This window comes from Grammomys surdaster, unplaced genomic scaffold (assembly GCF_004785775.1).
Source record: "Grammomys surdaster isolate TR1022 unplaced genomic scaffold, NIH_TR_1.0 125934, whole genome shotgun sequence".
Lineage (NCBI taxonomy): Eukaryota > Metazoa > Chordata > Mammalia > Rodentia > Muridae > Grammomys > Grammomys surdaster.
In genome coordinates, this window is record NW_021620757.1 from 1,398,060 (window position 1) to 1,419,560 (window position 21,501).

Genomic DNA, 21,501 nt, shown 5'->3' on the forward strand with positions numbered 1-21,501 from the left:
TGTTTTAAAAGCTAAGTAAAAGTTTTTCTATTTAGAAATTGCTCTTCCTTGGAACTTTTACTTCTATCACAATAAAGCATTGGTCCGACTCCAGCACCTCCTCTGAGGACAGAATATTTCCGTTTCATCTGTGGCAGATGAGAGATCAAGTCAGCAGGCACTCCGGTATTTCAGTACAGTAGGTTTGGAGTTGGTATGCATCAATCCAAAAATGTCAACTGGAGATACACAGAATGCCCCCCAGCCCCCTCCCACCACCAGAGCCTGAGCCCAGGGCCTCTTGCATGCAGAGCACATGGTCTGCCACTGAGCTATCCCCAGCCAGCCTCTACACATCTTTAAAGCGTCAAAAATTATAGTAGTTGGTATCTTTCAACTCCTGACCTCTTTCCCTAAGAACACTAGGAATATCAACTCCCCTGTTGTACGAGATGTGCATGTGTGTTGGGATTCGTCTTACACATGAAGGAACCAGGGCTCAGTTCCTTGAGTGATGTAAGAAATGATATATAAATAGCAGGATAGGGCATTCAACCACGCTCCTTCTACTCTGAAGTCTCCAAGTTATTCAAAGAAATGTCCCTGATTGCTAGAGAAAAGGAACATCTTTTACAGTATTTCTTATCCATTTTTTTCTCCTTATAAGATTCCTCTGTTCAGATCCCAAGCACATTTTTTGAATGAATCAACTGCTTAATTTGTTTGTTTTTTTTACCTCTTTTTATATATTCCAGATATCCATCCTCTGTCAGATATATAGCCATTTCTTTTACTGAATGGCTGAAACTCTGTGTACCATGTGGGATCTTCAGTTTTGTTCCATTTGCCTGCCCATCTGTGCCCGTATTTTTAGTACTGTGGTTCTGTAGTAGTCTGAGATCTCGGTTGGTAACCACTCCAGCATTGGTCTTCGTTCTTAGGACTATGTAGAGTCTTTTGTGGTTCCATGTGAATTTTAGGATAGTTTTTTTTTTTTCTATTTCCTTTGACCCTAGAGAAGGATGTACAGGATCTGATTGGGTAGAGAAGTTGAACATGGGAGGTCTAAAACTTCAAGCAATGAAATACGATCATATGTGTCCTCATTTTCTCTGTGAGCTCCCTTCAAGTCCCTCTAGCACACATTCCTAATTTTCATCCACCCCTATCAGATAGGGTCTCACTGTTTAACCCTGGCAAGCTCACCATGTAGACCAGTCTGGCTTCAGACTCAGAGAGATCTGCGATCTGCTTGTATCTCCCTCTTGACTGCTGGGATTGAAGGTATACACCACTACATCCAGCTGTCTCTCTACTTTTTGAATAATGAATTAAGTCCAGTTGATGTTGTCTATGTTTATAAATGGGCAACCTATCAGTATCTATAGAAGAAAACTTTCCCTTTTGTTCCTAATTGCTCCTTGGGTGGGGTGGGACCTTGGGAGCTCCCCAAGGAATTTTGGCTGTCTTGATCTTGTACAGGTAACCATAGTTACGACTGCATGGGTTCAATGGCTGTGTCATGCGCAGACGACAGTGTTGCCCAGTGCTCCTCCACATCTTTGGACTTTTACATTCTTCTCACCTCTTCTTCTGGGTCGTGTCTGAGCTTTGGTGGAGTGGGAGGTTGGGGTGTTGATAAAGATGTTCCCCTCACAGCAGAGCACACAGTCACCCAGTCTTAGCACGGTAGCCAATTCCATTTCCACAGACTTTGCTTTGTATTCTCTTGCTACAGTGTGAGAGTAGCTGCCCAGATGTGTTGATTTGATCCTTTATTGGAATGGGAAAAAATAGTTCAATGTGCCTAGTCTTGAGAGGATGTTTGAGATTATATAGGTCTTAAGTGGTCTCACATCATTTTCCTTAATCCTTCAAGCTTTTGTAGATGAGGTTTTATAAACTCATGTCACCTGGTCATACAGAATGCCCCTTACAAAGGCCTGGTGAGGCCACTTTCACACTTGCTTGCAAGTAGACTGCACACTTTGCTGAGATTCTTCTAAGCAAAGGAAACATTAAGACAGAACACACTGGGGAAGATTTGCCCCTCTGAGAGGAGAAAACAAATAGGTCCAAATGCTAACCATTCATTCACTCACTAAACAGACACTTCCCGTGTGCTGCTGGGGAGGGGGTGAGAGGGCACCATGTGGGAGCAAGAGCTCCAAAGGTCAACAGGATGCAGTGTTGTCTTAAGTAGGTCACGGTGACCCAGAAAGTGGTCAAGAACAAGCGGTGTGTGTCATGCTGTAGCTGTCTGTCAGTGAGTGGGAAAAGGCATTTGCCCTTGGGTGAGCCCATGAGGACAAGGAGGCTGACGCTGGGCAGTATTATTCTGTGTGCTTGGACACATGCAGGAGGGAGAACGACTCAAGCAGAGAAATTTAATAAGTTTTAGAATTACATTTTATTCCTCATAAGCCTGCTGCAGAGTGTGTGTGGAGGCCGAGAACAGTTTGCTAGCGTGAGTCAGTTTTCTCCTTCAACCATGTGGATGCTGGGGATCAACGTCAGGTCATGGGCAAGAACCTTTACCCCACTGGGTCCTCTTGCTGTCCCAAAGGTAAAGAAAATGTGGGTGTATTTTGAGGTACAAGTACTCTGTAAGTGGCAGGGTGAGGTCATGGATACAGGGTATTGAGGCTTAGAGGGAAGAGCCAGAATGACCTGTGTTGTAGAAAAGAGCTCTTCATTTTTGAAAAGTGATGAACGGATCAGCAGGGACCCTGAGCATAGGAAGTCTCTGGGGGGCAGTGGCAGGAGTCCCTGGTGATGAAGGAGGACCTAGTTACCTGTGGCAACATGGAAAAGAGAGGACAACATTGAGAGAAGGAAGTGGCCAATCAGTGGACCCTAAGCAAACTCTTACTAATTAAATAAAGCCCGAACCCTACGCAATGAATCACCAGTTAACTAAATCAGAAGCATGTGCTATTGATGTGTTACTCTTAATATCTTTCTTCTCAGGTGGGTTGTCCCTCTGTGGGTCTATCCTGTGGAAGTTCAGGAAGTTTCTGCATTGCCAGTGATGATGGCTGGAGTTTCACTCCCAAGCATTCTTGGAGATGATTAGGAAAGGAAAGAACACAAGATTTGAAACCACTAAGATATACTTGCTAGAGCAGATGACAGAGAAAAAGATGGTATTTTCTTTCCAGGGGAATTTGAAGAAAGATAAAGGAAATTTTAAAGCCAGCCTCCAGACCTGTAGCCTGGTAACAGCCTCCAGGAGAAAAACAGCCAGGAAAAAGAGTCCATGGCTCAAGCTGTCAGCATCTGCTTTGGCTGAAAGGCAGGACAGCTTCCCTGACACTGCAGGGTCATTCTGGAGAGCAGGAGGTGTGTTAGGAAGTGCCAGCCAAAAATAGCAGTTCTACCCAATCTTCCCATCTTGTGAATCCAGATGACAGCATTTCTGTGGCCTCAGCAGGCTCTGGGTGGCAGAGGTACACTTTGTAAATGAAACTAATGACTAAACTTAGAGTCGGGAATACAGAAGAAAATACAAAACCACACTCACATACATACTGTGTTCAGCAAAACACTGTAAAGTTGACAGGGACTTGTGAGCTGTGGGGAGGGAGATTTTACAGTTCTCCACAAAGGAGGATACCACTGGGAATCTGTAGTCATGCCCATCACTGCTATTTTGTGTTTAAATGGGCTTTCTTTCTCTGTTAAGCATGTGACTGGAGTGTATAAGGGTATATAGTGGGGGGTTACAGTATAGCCCATGCTTATCTCGAAGACTCTAGGTAATCTATACTAGCTCAGATTCCTGCCTTAACTTCCTAAGTGCCGAAATCATAGGCATATGCCACCATGCTCAGCCTTGTGCTGAGTTTTTATTTTATTAGGTTAAAAAAAATCAGAGATTTCATAGATTCATTTCTAACCTACTCTCTCTAAACTTGTATTCTCTTGCCTCTCTTAAATTGGAAAGTTACTGACTCTATAAAACTTCTCAGGGTTTCATATGTGTAAATTTGTATAGAAACCCAGAAGGACAAAAGATTGATTTTTTTTTCCCAGAATGAAATTAAAGGAGGGACTCAACAGCAAATAATATTTGGATTGTGGCTTTAAAAGAAGGATCTCCAAGTTGAGTGTGGTGATTCATGCAGCACACCCAACACTTGGGATGTAGAGGTAGTAAGATTAGAATTCAAGGTCATCCTCTGTTCCAAGATGAATTCAAAGCTAGCTCTGTGATACCTGATATCAAAGCGGGTAGGGGAATAGCTCAGTGAAGAGAGGAGGTGGCAGAGTGAATGGAAATGGCCTCAAGGAGGCATTAAAATACACATGTTCAGGGAATAGTGAAAAAGTAGTTCCAGGTAAGGCTGAGTTACAGGGTAGCCTGGAGCAAAGGGGAAAGAGCCCCGAGTGGGGAGTGTTGGTCAGGGACTGTCTGTGAACGTGCAGTGAGCTCACTGTTGGATCTTAAGATGGTACGAGTGAGGCAGGGCAGGAAAATTGGAGACGCTCTATTTCTTCTTGAAGATGGTAGTTATTGTTGAGTTTCTGGGTTGGTAGAACTACCCTGAAGGGTTTCATTATCTCCATAAACATTCGTAGTTCTTGTGGTAAGGAAATGTCTTAGGAATTGTTGATACTAGGTGTGCCAACAACTACCAATTGCATAATGGTCCTAGAAAGATCCAAATCTTCATGTGTTTTCTTTCAGACTCCAGAAATAGTGTTGGCAAAGGTTCAGAGGAGGCAGAAATTTGCCAGAACATGTGCTTTAAAAACCCAGCCCCCCTCTTTTTGGAAGTTTTCTGAGACAGCTCTCACGTGTCCCTCAGATGATGTTACCTAACTTTGCTGGCCATATGCGTTGTGTTATGGCTTGTCTGTGTGTTTTTTAAAAAGCAAATCCTTTCCTTTCTCTAACATGCTCCAAGTACTATAATTTGACCCAAGTCATAATTTTGATGTGTACCTTTCTCTTACTCAAAACTCTTGGTCTCAGATCTTTGTTACTGCTTCCACAAGGGATTAGGAAACATCACAACACATGTACTAAAATCTATCATTGTTTTAAAACACATAAATTGATGAATGACACTGAAAATAAAAAGTGATTCTATTTATAGGAGGAGTTCATGCTCCTCCCCCTTAAAATCAAACCCAGACATCATTCCAGCCAGAACATTAACACAGTTCAACAGCACAGTGACATAATCTTAAAATCATGGAAAATACCATTGTTGTGTCAATCAAATCAAACATAAAAACTTAATCTGGTCGGAGTTGGATGCCACATTTCAGTAAAATAGAAAAGAAGACCTTTTTTGCTAACTGTTTATCAGGGTAACGTTCCCTAATTCCCAACCCATTCCATAGGCACCATTTTATTGATTATTCCAGAACTTGTTCATACTCCAAACAATGCTTCCTCTCCTCTGACTGCTAACACTGAAGGGAAGAAAGTTAAGAATGGTCTGGTCACACACACACACACACACACACACACACACACACACACACACAAAGCTTCTAGGAGCCTTCATGGGAAATAAATGTGGAACTATGGTTTCCCAACTATTGTCAGGGTCCAGAAGCAATCAGGGGTGTGTGTGTGTGTGTGTGTGTGTGTGTGTGTGTGTGTGTGTCTGTCTGTCTGTCTCCAGGCCACCTGCCAATGCATCTTTCAACATTGTTGACACTGTCAATAGAACACTGTGGTTTGCATGGTTCTGTGTGCCGTCTGTGTGAGGTAACTAAAGTCCATCCCAAGGCTAGTTTTTCAGATAGCTAGCAGGCTGGGTTCCATGGCTGTTACTTAGAATGGGCTGGCAACTTTTAAGCAGATTTATGCACATCTCTGGCATTGACCATAAGATCTAGAATCTGAGAAAGGCTACCTTTTCTCAAATGAATGGGATTTTTTTCTTACTTGGCACTTTAATACTATTTATAAAAGTATTAGTAAATACACTAGTGGTGTTGCTTTTCAAGTGCTCCTGTTAGACAAGCCTTTGCAACTGAGATGTATCCTCAGCCTTGGATGCATTTCTTATCAACAAACGGTGATTTTATTACGAAGTTTTCTAGCTGTAACTAGATCAAGATGTGAAAACTTTGACCTCCAACAAATGTGATTATTTAGAGCTTCTTTATTCTTTAAGAAAAGCATGCCTATTGACCAAGGAACCCATCTGATTGATAGGTACAGATATTGTCATTCTGATTGATCAATTTCAGTCAAGAGCACCAAAGTAAAACAAGCCCTTTAAACTGTACTGTCATTTCTGGCTTTGGCTTCCATGATTATCACAGACTCTCCAAGCCCTTAAGACCTTCTAGATCAGTCCTTTCTTTAGAAATAAAAAAAAAAAAAAACTTAATGCTGAGATATTAGCTGGCTCTCTTTACAATTTTGCATAGGTAGTTAACAAAGAACCAGGACCGAAACCCAGATGTCTTTACATTCACCAGTACTATGCTAAGAAAGAAACTCATGTATCTCCTTGTTTCTCCTTCCATATTTGGAGAACAGTAAACTTAGGAGAACAATTGAAGAATACAGTTTGTTCCTCAAACTAGAAGAACAAGGAAGATCCCACTCTAGGAGCTCTGCCCTGTTATTGCAGAAACACATTTTATTACTTTATTTAAAAGAACACATCATAGTCTTCTAATTCTTCATGGGCCCAGCCACCTCTCACTCTCAGTCAAGATCACGACCTTGGTACTTAAAATGTATGTTATTAATTTATTCGGATGTATCTGAATATTTTTATTGATGTGTATGAGGAGGGAGTGGCCATGGAGATCAGAAAGGACATTGGTTTCCTTAGAGCTGAAGTTAGAGGTGATTGCAAGGCAAGGTGGGAATCTGACTCTGGTCCTTTGTAAGAGCAGCAAGTGCTGTTAACTTCTGTGTCATCTCAGTTCCTTACAATGTATTTTAAATCACGTATTCACAGGGTCATATGCCTTAGAAGACACTCATTATGAGGGCCCTTTCTTATTCTCAAGTTTCAACGGGTCAAAAAGCATACTCAGCCAGAGCATTTAGTTCCTTGTCTTATGCAAAGAGTGATCAAAGCTATATAGTTTTACTAAGTTTATGAAATATATATCAGACTATAACTTTACTGAAAACAAAATAACTTGTCAGTACAAATATGTGCTGTGTGAATGATCACCATACTCATTGTAAACATATTTTGATTTTTGGCCACATAGAGAACTTTGAACTCTGAGTCATGTTGTTGTTGCTGCTGTACCATATGATGAATCAGAAATAGAGCTAAATGAAAATGACAGATCCCTGGTCCTTTTCGAGTGAAAAGGTTTGTGATTAAGAAGTAGAAGCTTTATTCTCAGGTTTGACTGACATTTTATTCTTTATCACTGCCATATTTGCTTTAGTATAGGAATCGCTTTATTTAAAAATTGCTTAAGCCAGATGTTGTATTGCATGCCTGTAAGTGTAGCACTTGGGAGGCAGAGGCAGAAGGAATGCCACAAGTGAGGGGCAACCCTGGCTTTACATAGTGTACTCTAGGCCAGCCAGGGCTATACATAATATCCTATCTCAAAAAAGTGTTCGCACTTGGAAGACTGAGGGCGTTGTCTCAAGGCCAAGCTGATCTACATAGTGAGAGCCTGTCTCAAAACAAAAAAAATTGTATTTCTTTAAATAAATCAAGTAGGAAGCAATTCTATCAGAAGTCAGGGTAGGGTACTACTTAGTTCAAAGTGTAAAGGGGCTGGAGAGATGGCTCAGTGATTAAGAGCACTGACTGCTCCTCCAGAGGTCCTGAGTTCAAATCCCAGCAACTACATGGTAGCTCACAAAATGTAAAAAAAAAGCAGGTTAAGTTACTACACATTGTATCAGCTCCAGTGGGAAATATGTTAGCCTTAAGCATAGTCATTAAGATGAAATGGGACAGGTTCTTATTTTCTGAATGTCCAAAGTGAAGTGCCTTCCTCATCCTAATGAACATTCTAAGCATGATGTTATAGACTGCATTCTAAGTGAGTCTTACAGAACATTCTTTGTATGTATGTGTGCTCCTGGTGATAGGTAGTAAATATGTTTCCTGCTGGCAGCTTTTATGCCAACTTGACACAAGCTAAAGTCATCTGAGAAGAGGAGACCTCAATTAAGAAAATGCCTACATAAGATCAGGCTGTAGGCCAGTCTGTAGGGCATTAAAATTAGTGATTGATGGGGGAGGTCCTAGCCCATTGTGAGTGGGGCCATCTTTTAACTGGTGGTCCTGGTTTATATAAGAAAACAGTACCCTTCCATGGCCTCTGCATCAGCTCCTGCCTTCAGGTTTCTGTCCTGTTTGAGTTCCCATCCTGACTTCCTTTGATGATAAACAGTGATACGGAAGTATAAGCCAAATAAACTCTTTTCTCCCCAAAGTCCTTTGGTCATGGTGTTTCATCAAAGCAGTAGTAACTCTAAGACACTTGATAATGGGGAAAAATGCTTACTTTTTCAAATCATCTTCAACAGGTTTCCTCTCCCAGAAAAGACATTCATGGGCTACTGGACCGTCGGTCAGGCGGGAAGTGGGATGCAGAAGGTCTTGTGTCCAGTCGAAACGCATCACGTTGACGTAAAGGTTGCTATCGTCATTGTTCCCTCTTAACATTGAATCTACAACTTTCTGAATCTTCTATTGATGGGTCCACACAGTCGGAGGAGTGACTTACGGGTTGGTTGGCTCTTTAGCTTCTGTGCCAACTTAAAGTTCAACCTGACCTCCAAGGAATTCAATGTAGGCAGTTGCTATTGGCCAAACAAAACTTCTAAGAGCCAATCTTGTGTTTTGGGACAATCAGTTGGGTATATTGTTTAGTTTCCTTACAGAGTGACTCTGTGATATTTGTCGTTACCTTATGTATGCTAACGAGATTCAGTTGTTTTCCATACATTGTTGACATTGTATTCCTGAGAAAAGGAGAGGGTCACTCGTTATTAGTTATCATCAAAATCATTCTAAGCATTTCAGGTAGAAAGAGTTCTCCTCTGGGTGGTTAGGAACAGAAGTCAGGGATCACGCTAAAATCACTGTTCTAAAATAGGTGATTTTCTGTCTGCTACTATCCTCACTTCTGGGATCTACACAGACAGCAGTCAACAGACCTAAGCTGTAAATGGCCAAAAATAATATGGTAGATTTTGTGGTCTAGAAAGATTCTGTTGTAACAAAATTCTGTCATTGTAACACAATAACCAGTTATGACAGTACATAAACCAAAAGATGGTTTCTTCCACTAAAGTTGTATTTAGAAAATCCAGGAGTGAGTTCTGGTTTGTCAGTCCATTGGGAGCATAGAATCTCTCATTTATCAGAGCTTCTCGCCAGACCTGTCCCTGTCTTCTGTTCCCCCCACCCCCTCAATGTCACTTAAGTGTAATCAGAGCACCTAAATCACTTCTAGAAATGTTTGCTCAAGGTTTGAAGAGGGATACCGTTTGACTCTTCAGTCCCCTGGGTACACTCTAGATAGGAGGGGACATGGATGCCAATATCTAGCTCAATATCTTGATTAATTAAGGACCGTAGGGCATGAAAGTCATTGAAAACTTAGTTGTACAATAGGATTCTTCCAGGAAGTTAAAGCTAACTACCCAGAACTGATACACACAATATAATCAAGTTAGTTCCTTTGCTTATATTAAATAATCATATACCACATATGAAACATTCTCCCATTTATAAGTAGCACTTGTGATTATCAGTCATTTGTGGGGGGGAGTAGTTTGTCTTAATATCCTATTTTTAAACATTTAATTTAAAAGATCCACTTTAGCTGTTTCATTTCAGTATAATGATTTCATAATCTTTCTTTACAGTGGAAATATACTAGTCCCCAGTTTGTAAACGTACGTTATTTTGCTGGTTTGAGCAACTCTGGGTCTTTTTCTATTTGGAGGTCAAAATGGGTTCTTGGTTTAGGAAGAAATATAGTCAGAAATCTTATTGTGCTTTAGACATAGTATACTTCATTATAAAACAAAAGAGAGAGAGAAATGTAATGAGCTACAGCATGAGAAAGCACTCATGAAGATAAGAATTATTATAGTTTTAAGTACCATGTCAAATAATAGAGTATGTCACGATATGAAATACAGAAATACTATATTTTGGAAGAGCTGTTTTATTGACTACCCAACTGTCTTCACTAAGACTGTGGCTTTGTTATAGGGTCCAGTTCTTGTGAACATAGAAAAGTACCCAATAGAAAAACATGAAGCGAGATTCCTAAACTTTACTGAAGAATGTACCTCTTGGAAGTTTCCAATGGATGAAGTTAATTTAATCTGTGACATCGCTGTATCACATGGTATGTCCATTGATTCTTTTGATCCTTTCCTCCTGCACTGATTTAAAATCAGAGGGGTTACAATAATCTTGAGGCATCAAGAACTCTGTGAGAGACGGTTGGTGACTTGGTGGATCCAGATAGCAATTATATATAATTTAGAACTAATTTCCTCTAACAACCCCATAAAATGATATTGTGGACCCCACATAGGCATCACTGGGTTGGTGTGCAGATGTCTGTTTCTCATTACAATCATAGCACAAAGTTAAACACTCCCAGGAGTGTGCTGAAAATAGAAGGGGAGAAGAGAAAGGAGAAACACTGGATTGAGAAGGGAGGCTGGGGTCCAGTTTGGTGACTGCGTAAACCATGGCACTGAGGCCTGGAGCCTCTTCCCATTATTAAGCCCCCACTGTCAGGGATGCAGGCAGAGGGTGGGAGCCGTTGGCTCGATACTTGGAGGCTGCTGCCACCACTGGCTCATTTGTGCCTTGGACTCTGGGTACCTCCTGACAGATGTTCTTCAGATAATGTCTGTTACTAAAGTGGTAGGAATGAACTGGTAGAAGGCAAGGGCAGCTGCTAACTTGACTGAGATAGAATCACTGAGGAGAACAGTCTGGATCTTGCTTTTGTCCCTGTAAGTTCTGTGGCTGTCATTTCTTCTTCAAGTCAGCCATTTTGAATAAATGTTGGAGGTTGTATTATTGTTTGTCGGTAAAGGATGGGTGCTCCTATCAGGATATGTTGCATTCACTGGTAAAGAGAGAGAGAGTTTGAGAGTGGATAGATGAAGGTCGAACTTTGGTGCTTGTGATGAATGGTGACCCTCTTAACACACAGCTGTAGTGGAGAGCAAATTGCCTGCAACACTGTTTAAATTTGCTCTCGGCCCCTGTTCTGAGCACAGTGCTTCAGGTTGCTCTAGCAGACAGTCACAGTTGGCCTTGAAAAAGACTCATTTGCTTGTCCCCCACACACACACATTCCCGCCCCTCCCCGATAAAATGTAACCCTTTCTCTCAGGGAACCACATCCGCAAACTGGTTTTCCCCCTAGTTCTCATCCTTCTCCTTTTTAAAACCTATTCTGCATTTTTAGAGAAAACAGCTCTTTCTTAGGAGAGAGTTGGAGTTAATTATATATCTATATGTTTAAGCCAAGGAGCAGACAGCACTTACTGCCTGTAATGTGAGACAATTAATGATTGTGGGGTGTGTATTTCTGCCACTGGTCCTCCTGTGTCCCTGATGCCCTCGCATATGCAGGAAAGTGCTCATAGAATGTTAAATTGAACTTATTTTTGTTCATAATGGATGCATTTAAAAGGCCAATAAGGTACAAATTCTGCTATCCTGACTGATACTTGGAATTGCTACAGCATACTTCATATCAGCTCTTAAGTAACAGGCCAGATATGGTGGCACACATCCTTAATCCTAGCATTCAGGAGACAGAGGCAGGTGGCTCTCTGTGAGTTCAAGCCCAGCTTAGTCTACACAGTGAGTTCCAGAACAGCCAGAGCTGCATAGTAAGACCCTATCTCAGAAACTAATAATAATAACTAATAATAATATAACAATAATAATAATAAAATATATCTTCTTCAGCTTCTTCCTCCTCTTCTTTTCCCTCATTGTTTTCCTCCTCCTTCTTTTTTTAGACAGGGTTTCACTATGTTGCCGAGGCTGGCCTGGTATTTGCTATATAGACCAGGCTGGCCTCAAACTCACAGAGGTCCACCTGCCTAAAGGTGTGTGACACCATGCCCAGCCTGGTGGCTGTGTTCCTCATTGATATTAGTTTATTTATCTAAATTTAATATATCTTTTAATGTACCTTTTCTAGTGTATATCTATTTATTGTAGAACTGATATTTTGGGCATATTTGTATAAATGTTTTAGATATGGCTTGTACACATATGTGATCCAGATTTTCTTGGATCGGACCAAATTCTACTCCATCTCACTGTCTTCCTTTTTATCTAATTTGACATTAAGGAAATGTGATTGCTGTAAGGTTAATAACTGACAGGCAATGCTTAAAGCACTCATCAGACAAAAGCAGCTTGTACCTCAAGGTTCTCATGTAAGAGATGATGGCCCTGTTGATTTACGGGGGAGGGGGCACCCAAACTAACTTTTTTGGCATCCTTTGCTAAAACACAGAACATGACAGCCCACTGCAGCTCCACTGACTTAGTATCTGCAGTCCCATTGGCTCTGCTGGTGATTGAAACATACAGAAGCATTGCTTTATGTTTTAGAAGCTAGACATAGGCTAGGATTTAAGAGAGATTGCATAAGAAAATTTCAGATATGAACATTAGATTAGAAGTTAAAATCTACAGTGATAAACTGTGAGGGTTTAGCTCAGTGGTAGAAATCTTGCTTAGCATGTTCATTACCTTAAGTTAAATCTTCATTGCCATATCTGGGGAAGGGGAGACCCACAGGGCTCAGATCTTTTAAGAATCAAATTTCTTATTTATAGGAAGAAAATTCTGTAGCCTAATAACTGTCTAAAAGAGGAGAACTTAGCAGATAGACGATGTTGACAAAATGCTTCTGAAAGAACAATGTCATGATAGAGGAAAGCACTGAGCCACGGAGCTCTTTGCTGCCACATAGTGAAAAGTCTCCTGACATCCCAGATTGTCAAGTATCTAATGCAGTTATCACGGGTCCTTGTGGAATTCTTTGGGAGCCCTTTACTATATGGTGCTGCTTTACTACGTGGGTGTCACTGTCTGCATTTAGGGTGGGAACAGAGTTCGTCAGCCTGACAAACCTAAAACCCATGTGCTGAGCTCCCCCCCCCCCCCGCCTGCCCTGTGCTCAGGAGCAAGACTCAGCTGTGCTACACCATTAACCAGCCAGAAAACTGTTCACAGACTGCACAGTGAACACATTTTTTCATTTCAGAAGATGGAGAACACACTCTGTACGTGGCTGCATGCAATCCTGTTTCCTTGTACTTCATGAATATGACTGGGAAAAATGGCTTCTTTGTGGACTTCTTTGACATTTTCCCAAGGATGGCCAGTGGATCCTGGCGACCATTTGTGTCAGTAGCACCGCTGGGGAGTCCACTCAAGGGTCAAGTTGTTGTGCATGAGGAGCAGGTAAGGCACACTAGGCACTCACAGGTACCGATGCGGGAAGACTGAGTGCTTTAGAGAAAAAGTCAAGAGTGATATCAGCTATGATAGAAAACCTGAGCTTTCAGAAAGATCCAGGGCAGGGCCCTACATTGGCCGAGCTCATGCTGTACCAATCACACAGATCACAAAGGTGGGATACTATCTTCTATCTGGAGACACTTGAACACACTTTGCAAGTCTGGAAACAGGTCACGGGTCAGTTTTCCAACTTACCACGTGGACAGTTAAGAAACTGTCAGTCTTTTTAAAAAGATAGACAGAAAACTAGTAAACCAGTAAATAAATACATCTCCTCCAGGTCCTGTAGAAGTGGGGTGATGTCAGAGAGTGTGGTGGGGATGAAGTAGGTTAGGAGGGTAATGGAACTAGAGGAGTGCCAAGTTATCTCCTCTGAGGAGATAACATGTTATCTGAGATCTAAATGACATTCTTCAGAGATAACCACAGAAATCCACAGAATGAAGTGCGTTGGGATTCTTCTGTGTCAGTAATGCTCAACTTCCGCCCATCACATTTATAGATTAGTAAATTAAGGTCTCACTAATGAAAAGGACAGATGCCTAGCTAGTGTCAGGCTGAAAGTAATTCCAAACAGATGACACAGATCAGAAGACGGGTTATACTTCACTTAGTGGAAATTCTAAAGGTCTCATTAATCTGCACTATACCCACAGAACATGGTCTGGTTTGTGTGCCTATCTCTACCTAACAACTGCCCGGTGTTGCACACGGCATAGCATTTATTTTACAATTCCCATGCCTGCTGCTGGAAATACTGCAAGGAACAGCAAAGGTGGCTCAGCGTTCAGAGTACTTACTACACTTGCAGAGGACCCAGTTCTCTGATACCGCAGCTCATTGTCGCCTGTGACCCACTCTCCTCTCCTGACCTCTACAGACGATGACATGAACATTATACACATAAACTTGTGCAGGTACACACACATAAACCCATTAAACGCAATAAGTGAGTAAATAAATTGTTTTTTACAAAGAGATAGCAGTTATTTTTACTCTCAGTTTAAAATCTGGTCCAGGATAGACAATAAGAGAAATAAACCACTAGTTAAATTCCACCTTGGCCTACAGTGTGAGACGTGAGAGAGTGGATGCAACTTAAAATAACGGCCGTCAGAACGGCCTGAGTGTCTGATGGAGGTGAGCGGGAATGAAAACCCAGAGGAAGCCTGTAGGTTCAGGAAATGATACGTTCTGAACCCCAGAGGCTAGAACATTCCCTCCTCCTGTTTAAGGATTGAACAAGGATGAGAAAAGGTGAAGTAGAGAGGTTATTCAGTGAGCAGGAGTAGAGGGGAGGTAGAGGAGCCGGTGGGCAGCAGATTGCTCAGAGCCTTGTAGGCACTGGAAGGTTCTGGGCCCTGAGAGTAAGAGGGGAGTGTGCTCTGTCATGTCAGAAAGGGGTTTCTTCAGCTACTGTGTGTTATCAGTGAGAAATGAGACAGAAAAAAAAAGGGGAGCCAGTTAAGATCTTCTCACAGTGAGCACTCCAAAAAATCCTGGTGGCCTGGAGGAGGGTGAAGGTCATAAGTGATTGGCCCTAGATGCATTTGACAGTGCAGCTGGCAGGACTTCCTAACACAGCAGGCATGTGGAGTGGGTTCCAGGACAGCCCAGAGTGTCTCAGTGAGACCTGGCCCCAAACAGCAAACAGACCAACAGAAAGCATGGAGACCTGAGTTCAGAGCCTCGTCCCACATACGAGCTTCACAACCAGAAGAATCCACCATAGACAGGACCTGTCAGGGTGAATTTAAATTTAATCAGCTAATCAAATTTGGACGCGACTCATAATTGGAAGTATTTATTCAAACAGTTGCCCCAGATTTTCAGCTTGTCACATTAACAGAAATTTACACATACAAATTCTGTAACACTATTAGATTTTAGATGCTCAGCTCATGTTGTATTTCTCAAAAGATCCAATTGTTTGGCAACACTCTAGGCTAATTTTTTGTTCAATGACTTTTTCATCAAGGTAATAAAGTTTTCACTGTAGAGCTGAACTTGACTTCCACGGCCTGTGGCTTGCCTCTAGGTACTCTCAGACCCTGTCCGACTTCTGCATCCTGAAAGCCATTCAAGCTGCCCCTCCTCTCCCTCCTCACAGAGGTTATTCCAGTTGACTGTTTTATGAATCAGTGCAGTCAGGCTGGGCGGTGGTGACGCACACCTTTAATCCCATCACTCGAGAGGTAGAGGCAGGTAAATCTCTGATCTTGAAGCCATCCTAGTCGACAGAGCAAGTTCCAAGACAGCCAAGAATACACAGAGAAACCCTCTCTGGGGGAGGGATGGGGGGACAGGGATGGAGCAATTTAACTAGTGGTATAAACATGTGGGCTGCCCTCGGAATCCTTCTTCTTGATTCTGGTAGACAGAATTGAAAGGGACGCAGTGCAGCCACAAATAAATCTGGCCCTTATCATTTTAAAATAAAGTTTTGCTGTAGATGCGTCCTCCTGGTTAGTTGAAAAGTTGTTCAAAAATTCCTTGCTAAAATAAAATCTTAAGTGAGGACAGGAAAACTAAAAATAACGGCCTCGCCCTGCCCCTGTTCCCAAGGGCTTCTTCAGTACATCTGCTTAGCCTTTAGTGTTTCAGACTTGGGCATGGAGGTCATCCAGAGGTTACTCTTCTCCCAGTCAGATCCAAACACAAGAAAATGGCTCAGTTGCTCCTACACCCTGCCCCCACGCCAAGCAGTGCCAAAGCCACAGTTTCTTGTACTCATGTGTGACGTGAGATTCTATTTTTAAGCACAGGCAGAATATATCATTAGTCATTTACAGAAGGAACCCATTAACATCTAAAAGGATGGAGCCACAGAGCTCTTTCAGGCTGCCAAGTGTTGGTGGAAGCCATTCTCAGCCCATGGGGCAGTGCACTCAGGCTGTGGACACATGTGCTAGGAAGAGTGTGTGTGTGTGTGTGTGTGTGTGTGTGTGTGTGTGTGTGTGTGTGTCTCACTTAGCAGACGGTGCTCGGGTCACGTATGCCCAGTTAGGAGGATACATGTCTTTGAACCTAGAAAAGGAAGGAAAATGGGAATTACACTGAATTCTCTGTTTAATCATCTGATCATTTTTTATTTTTAAAGGCGAACACTTTATTTTAGGACTTCCTTTAATCACAGATTACTTAAGAGCTAAGGATTTATGACAGAGTTGTATGTATTTATCATGCAAGAAACATTTTCTCTATTAAAAGCTACTCAAAAAGAATTTAACCTAGGACAGAGACCTTGTAAATTTTTAACTTGATTTTATGCTTTCTTTTTAAATTATTTGTCATGCGTATGTATGTGTCAAGGCCACAGGGTGATGTCAAGTGTCCTTCTTGGCCTCAATCTGCCTACATATTGAAGCAGGGCCTCTCACACGAATCCAGAGCACACAGGCTCATCTGGTCTATCTCACTAGATTGCCTGGCAGGTCCCAGTTCTACCTGGAAAATGCCTGGCCTTTATGGCCTTTATGGGTTCTAGGGAGCCAAGCTCTGCTCCTTCCTTGTACTTGTGGGCAAGCCCTGTTCCTGCAGACCTGTCTCCTCCACCCTTGTGTTTACATTTGTAGAGGGAAAAGCTTTGTGCTTTCACCACCATTTTCAAAACATTCAAATACCAGGAAACAAGACTCCTTACGCTAGACGTTATTCTAAAGAACATGTCTACCATACGTTCTTAAAGAGAACCAGAAATGGGTGCCACTTTAAGTGTGTCAGGGCCTCATCTTAAATAGAATAAAAGAGCGTTTGTTCTGGAGCCAGTAAAAATGATCATGTCCAACATGGAAGCAGGTTCATGACGTTTTTAGAAGTTTACAGAACAAAAAAAGTCATGAATCAAGTCAAGTTTAAAATACAACTGGTGGGTACACCAGAGAGGCAGCAGGTACAGCAAGATGGGGGGAACTATTCATAGGCCCAAGGTGCTACCTGATGACAGTCTTAGCTCTTGGATTGGTAAAAGGTAGTGTTCTGCTAAATTAATAGCATCTAAGGGGTTTTTTTTATTGGTTATTATGAGATATTAGTTCAGATACAGAGTAGAACGAGGAATGGCTGTTCCAGAAGCTAAAACTAGTCCAAGATAAAGTAGTTAGCCTCTAAGCCGACAAGATTCCAGTCTCTCCACAGCACTGGGGCTGCAGCCTGCCCACCCATCAGTCTCCACAGACACAGACTCCTTCCAGGAGCCTATCTTCACAGATAGATGCGGCTTCTTCTCAGGAATTGTCATTCACAGGTGTTACCTGTGAAAAAGTTAGAGTTTTCTCAACATGCTTACTAAAAAATAACATAGCCACAAATCAGAGTACGTGGTGTGCAGTGAACTCTGAGGTGGGAATAATGTTTTATCTAGTGTACGTTAATTAAATTATCTTGTAAAGTACTTTTTTGTATTTCTTTTCATTTCTCTGACTAGACTGCATACTGGAAGGCAGAGGCCATGACTAATCAGGATCGTATTCTCCCTCACTTTAAATATGAGCTATCTGGTTGATACTATGGAATAATGGAGCAAACATACCATATTTTATTGTTTTCTGCATCTTATAAGGTGTCTGTTGTCGTTGGGTGCTCTGTGGCTTTTTCTCATAAGAACTTTGGAGGGCAAGGATGACTAGACCCAAATTAGAACAAGGAAAACTGTACAGTTGCAAGACAGTGAGGTGTAACTTACAGACACCCCTTTACTCTGCTGCTTTCATATTTTAACCAGAAAACCAGCTTCTTTGCAGTATTTGAACACATTTAATCTTTTCTAGCTTTCTCAATTTTAAATCCCTATTGCATGTGTTCCAGTTCATAAGTTCAATACTTAGGGTTTATTTTCTTCCTTGAAAAAAATTAGCAAGAGATTATTATTGCACTATGATGCCATTAGGATAGGTTCCAGGACTGGGTTCTTTTCCTCCTCTGACTTAGAGTAAAGGAGTAAGAAAGGCAAGGTCTCAGCCCTCAGGCAAGTTTCACTGAAAGCCAAGGCATGCGTGTGTTTGTGCGTGAGTGTGTCTGTGCGTGCATGCACACAGAGCAAAGCACCAGAGAGGACAGGACCAGCCTCTAGGAAGGGGAGGGGTCCTGGAGATGTGTCCAAGTCTACCTAGAGGTGGGGGATTGTATATGGTCCTTCAGAACTGACTGCTTATGTTATCACAGGTAAAACTGGATAATACAGAGACACATAAGAGTATTGGTTTCCACCACAGTAACCTCCAGTGTGAGGTTTGAGAGTTCCTTACTTGGAATAGTTCCCTTCAGAGGGGGAAAAAACAAAACACCAAGCCTTTGTCAGAGGGAGAAGAACCCAGAAGTGACCATCTTAAATGTTTAAGTAAAAAGGACATGAGTTTTTTTTCCGGTCTGTCTGTGGGTCTGTCTGCCTGACGGCTGGTCCCTCTGTCACACAGCTCTAAGTCATGCCACAGAAACCTTGTTTGTGTGTTATTGTAGCAACTGTAGTGGAAGTTCCATGGGTGGCAGGGCAGACACATGCTGAAGATCTCCACTCAGATAATCCCACATCCTAGGCTTCACCACAGAAAGAATTTCAGGCCAGGCCAATATTAAACAAAGCTGGCAGAAGGGGCATGTTCTTGTTATTGGCAGTGGTTTATTATTGGTAGTGGTGGGTTGTTTTGTTTTACAGTTGTGTGTGTGTGAGAGAGAGAGAGACAGAGACAGAGAGCTCCTGCATGTAGGCATGTATACTATGTGTGTGCTTGGTACTTATGGAGGCCAGATATGAGTGGCGGATCCCCTGGAACTGGACAGCACAAGGTTTTCTGTGAGAGCTTCCAGTGTTCTAATGCTGAGCCATCTCTCCAACTCCAAGGGTAATCTTCACTTCCTGACTAATAAACACAAGTATAGAGCAGCCATCTTTGATCTTAAGACAACCTTCAAAGAAAAGGTTACATAATCACCTAATTCTTCAGTAAATTAACCAAAAGTATATTCTGTGTGAAGATTACTGAGTTCTCGTGATATCTTACATTTCAATATCATTTTCTTTTCTTTGGTTTATCATAGTAACCTTCTTTCTCAGGTTCCTAGTCACTGCTGTTTTTATGGTGGTGGTGTCTTCAATTTCATACCGTTTTCTTTATTTCCAGAGTAATGCCGTCCTCTTGCTCGACACCAATGGCCGTGCCATCCGACGTCTCATCCTTCCCACAGAAGAGTTTACATCTAAGAAGTCTTCCTGGTGGATCAAGGAAGAAGGTGTAAGGAATACCAGATTTGCCTAGCAAATTGATTGCCAGGGATTTTCCCAACCTCCAAAACAGATGCCTGTCTATGCCTCCCGGTGCCAAACAACAACAGAAACTAGAAGCCACAGAAGAGTTATTAAGCAATTTTAGATTTTGACATGGGAAGACTGTGTAGTTAGATGTTCCATTAAATAGCAGGAGGTCCCTTTAGTACCCAGCATATCAATGTGAAGATTGCAGGGCTGGACTATTAAGGGGCATTGGAGCTATTTGAGTGGGATATTCATAGCAAATTCTTAGTCATGCAGTCAACTTAATTATTTTCCAATTACAGAGTTATATTTTGGATTTATATGTTAAGATCTTAGATACAGCAACTGATTTGCCTCTATCAGATACCTGTTTCAGTTTATTAACTAAATTAAACAAACCATGTAGCCTCACACAAGGAAAATTTTTTCTGCCATTTAAATTTAGGATAAAGTTTATCCAGTGCTTTGCAAATAAGCATGCATAGTTCATAAAAGACTGAAAAAGTATTTTTAAGTGTCATAATTGACTTAAGAGCTAAGAAATAAAGTATTTCCTATATGCTTATATTATGATATAAATTCTATAGTTAACCAGAAATTAGAACCTTTTTTTAAACCATTATTTTGTACTTTTTAAAAGATTTATTTTCATGTGTTGGGTGTTTTGCTTACATGTGTATCTATGCATGTGAGTGCCTGGTGCAGCGGCCAGAAGAAGATGTTGGATCCCCAGGAACTGGAGTTGTAGATGACTGAGAGCCAACATATAGCTGGGGGAAACTGAACCCAGGTCCTCTACAAGAGTAGCAGGTGCTCTTAACTGCTGAGCCATTTCTCCAACCCCATTTGGTACTATTTAAAAATTATTCTGAAGAGGTGTTAGTAGCTTACTGATAGACTGCTTGCCTACCAAGCAAAGGCCTCGAGTCTAAGCCTCAGTACTCAGAACAGAACCCTCAAAATGCCTAAAGAGCTTTAATATATAACATGCAGTATATTTTCAAATATAGGTTAATCTGTGTTCCCCTGAAAGTCTTGGCATAGACGAATGCTTCTCTGCCAGTGGCTTGGGTCGTGCATTACAGGAGGAGTTAAGAGATCATTCACGTGTATATTTGTTTTGTTTTTCTTTAGGAAACTTATAGAATGTGTAAAGAATTTTCACACAAAAACTGGGTAGTATTCTACAAAGAAACAGGGTAAGCTCTTCACTGTAGAAGATTTTAAGCTGGAATTCTTATTTTGTTCATTCTGTTACCTGATGTAATTATACTTGTTTAGTATAAAACTAACAAAATAAAATAAAATCTTATTCTGAAAATAACCCTTCAAAAATCTAAGAATGCTGAGAAACAGGCATAAGAAATAATACTGTGATTATGTAACACAGCCCTGGCTACATGGCAGGTGCCACTTCCTGTTATTTTTTCCTCATACCTACCCTGACATATTGAGAATGTTGTACACCAGTTTTCTAAACTAACATGTTCCATTATTATTGCTTAGTCTAAAAAAAAATATGCATCTTTGGGTTGTATATTACATCATAATATGATTACATCACGTTATCCTCATCACGTCCTTTCAAATATAATTTTCTTCTTTTTCAGGAATAGCTTGACTGTCCTGGATGTCTTAGAAGGACTAGCGCACACCATCTCACTCCCCATCAACCTCAGGGCAGTTTTCCTTGTCGCGGAGGACAAATGGCTTCTTGTGGAAAACGGAACAAATCAGTGGGTAACCCTAAGGGTGTGCTCTCTCAGGAAGTATGCAGAGGGC

The 21,501-nt window shown here is 41.5% G+C and overlaps 1 protein-coding gene across 1 annotated transcript in view; it reads left to right on the top strand.

The window, feature by feature from the left end:
- Nucleotides 1-21,501, top strand: part of Vwa8 (von Willebrand factor A domain containing 8) — a 315,245-nt gene that overhangs the window by 198,515 nt on the left and 95,229 nt on the right. The window contains exons 27-32 of the mRNA XM_028752706.1: nt 8,468-8,576; nt 10,167-10,305; nt 13,213-13,412; nt 19,589-19,699; nt 20,854-20,918; nt 21,330-21,455. Coding sequence (XP_028608539.1) covers nt 8,468-8,576; nt 10,167-10,305; nt 13,213-13,412; nt 19,589-19,699; nt 20,854-20,918; nt 21,330-21,455 — 750 coding nt within the window. The remainder of the gene's footprint in view (nt 1-8,467; nt 8,577-10,166; nt 10,306-13,212; nt 13,413-19,588; nt 19,700-20,853; nt 20,919-21,329; nt 21,456-21,501) is intronic.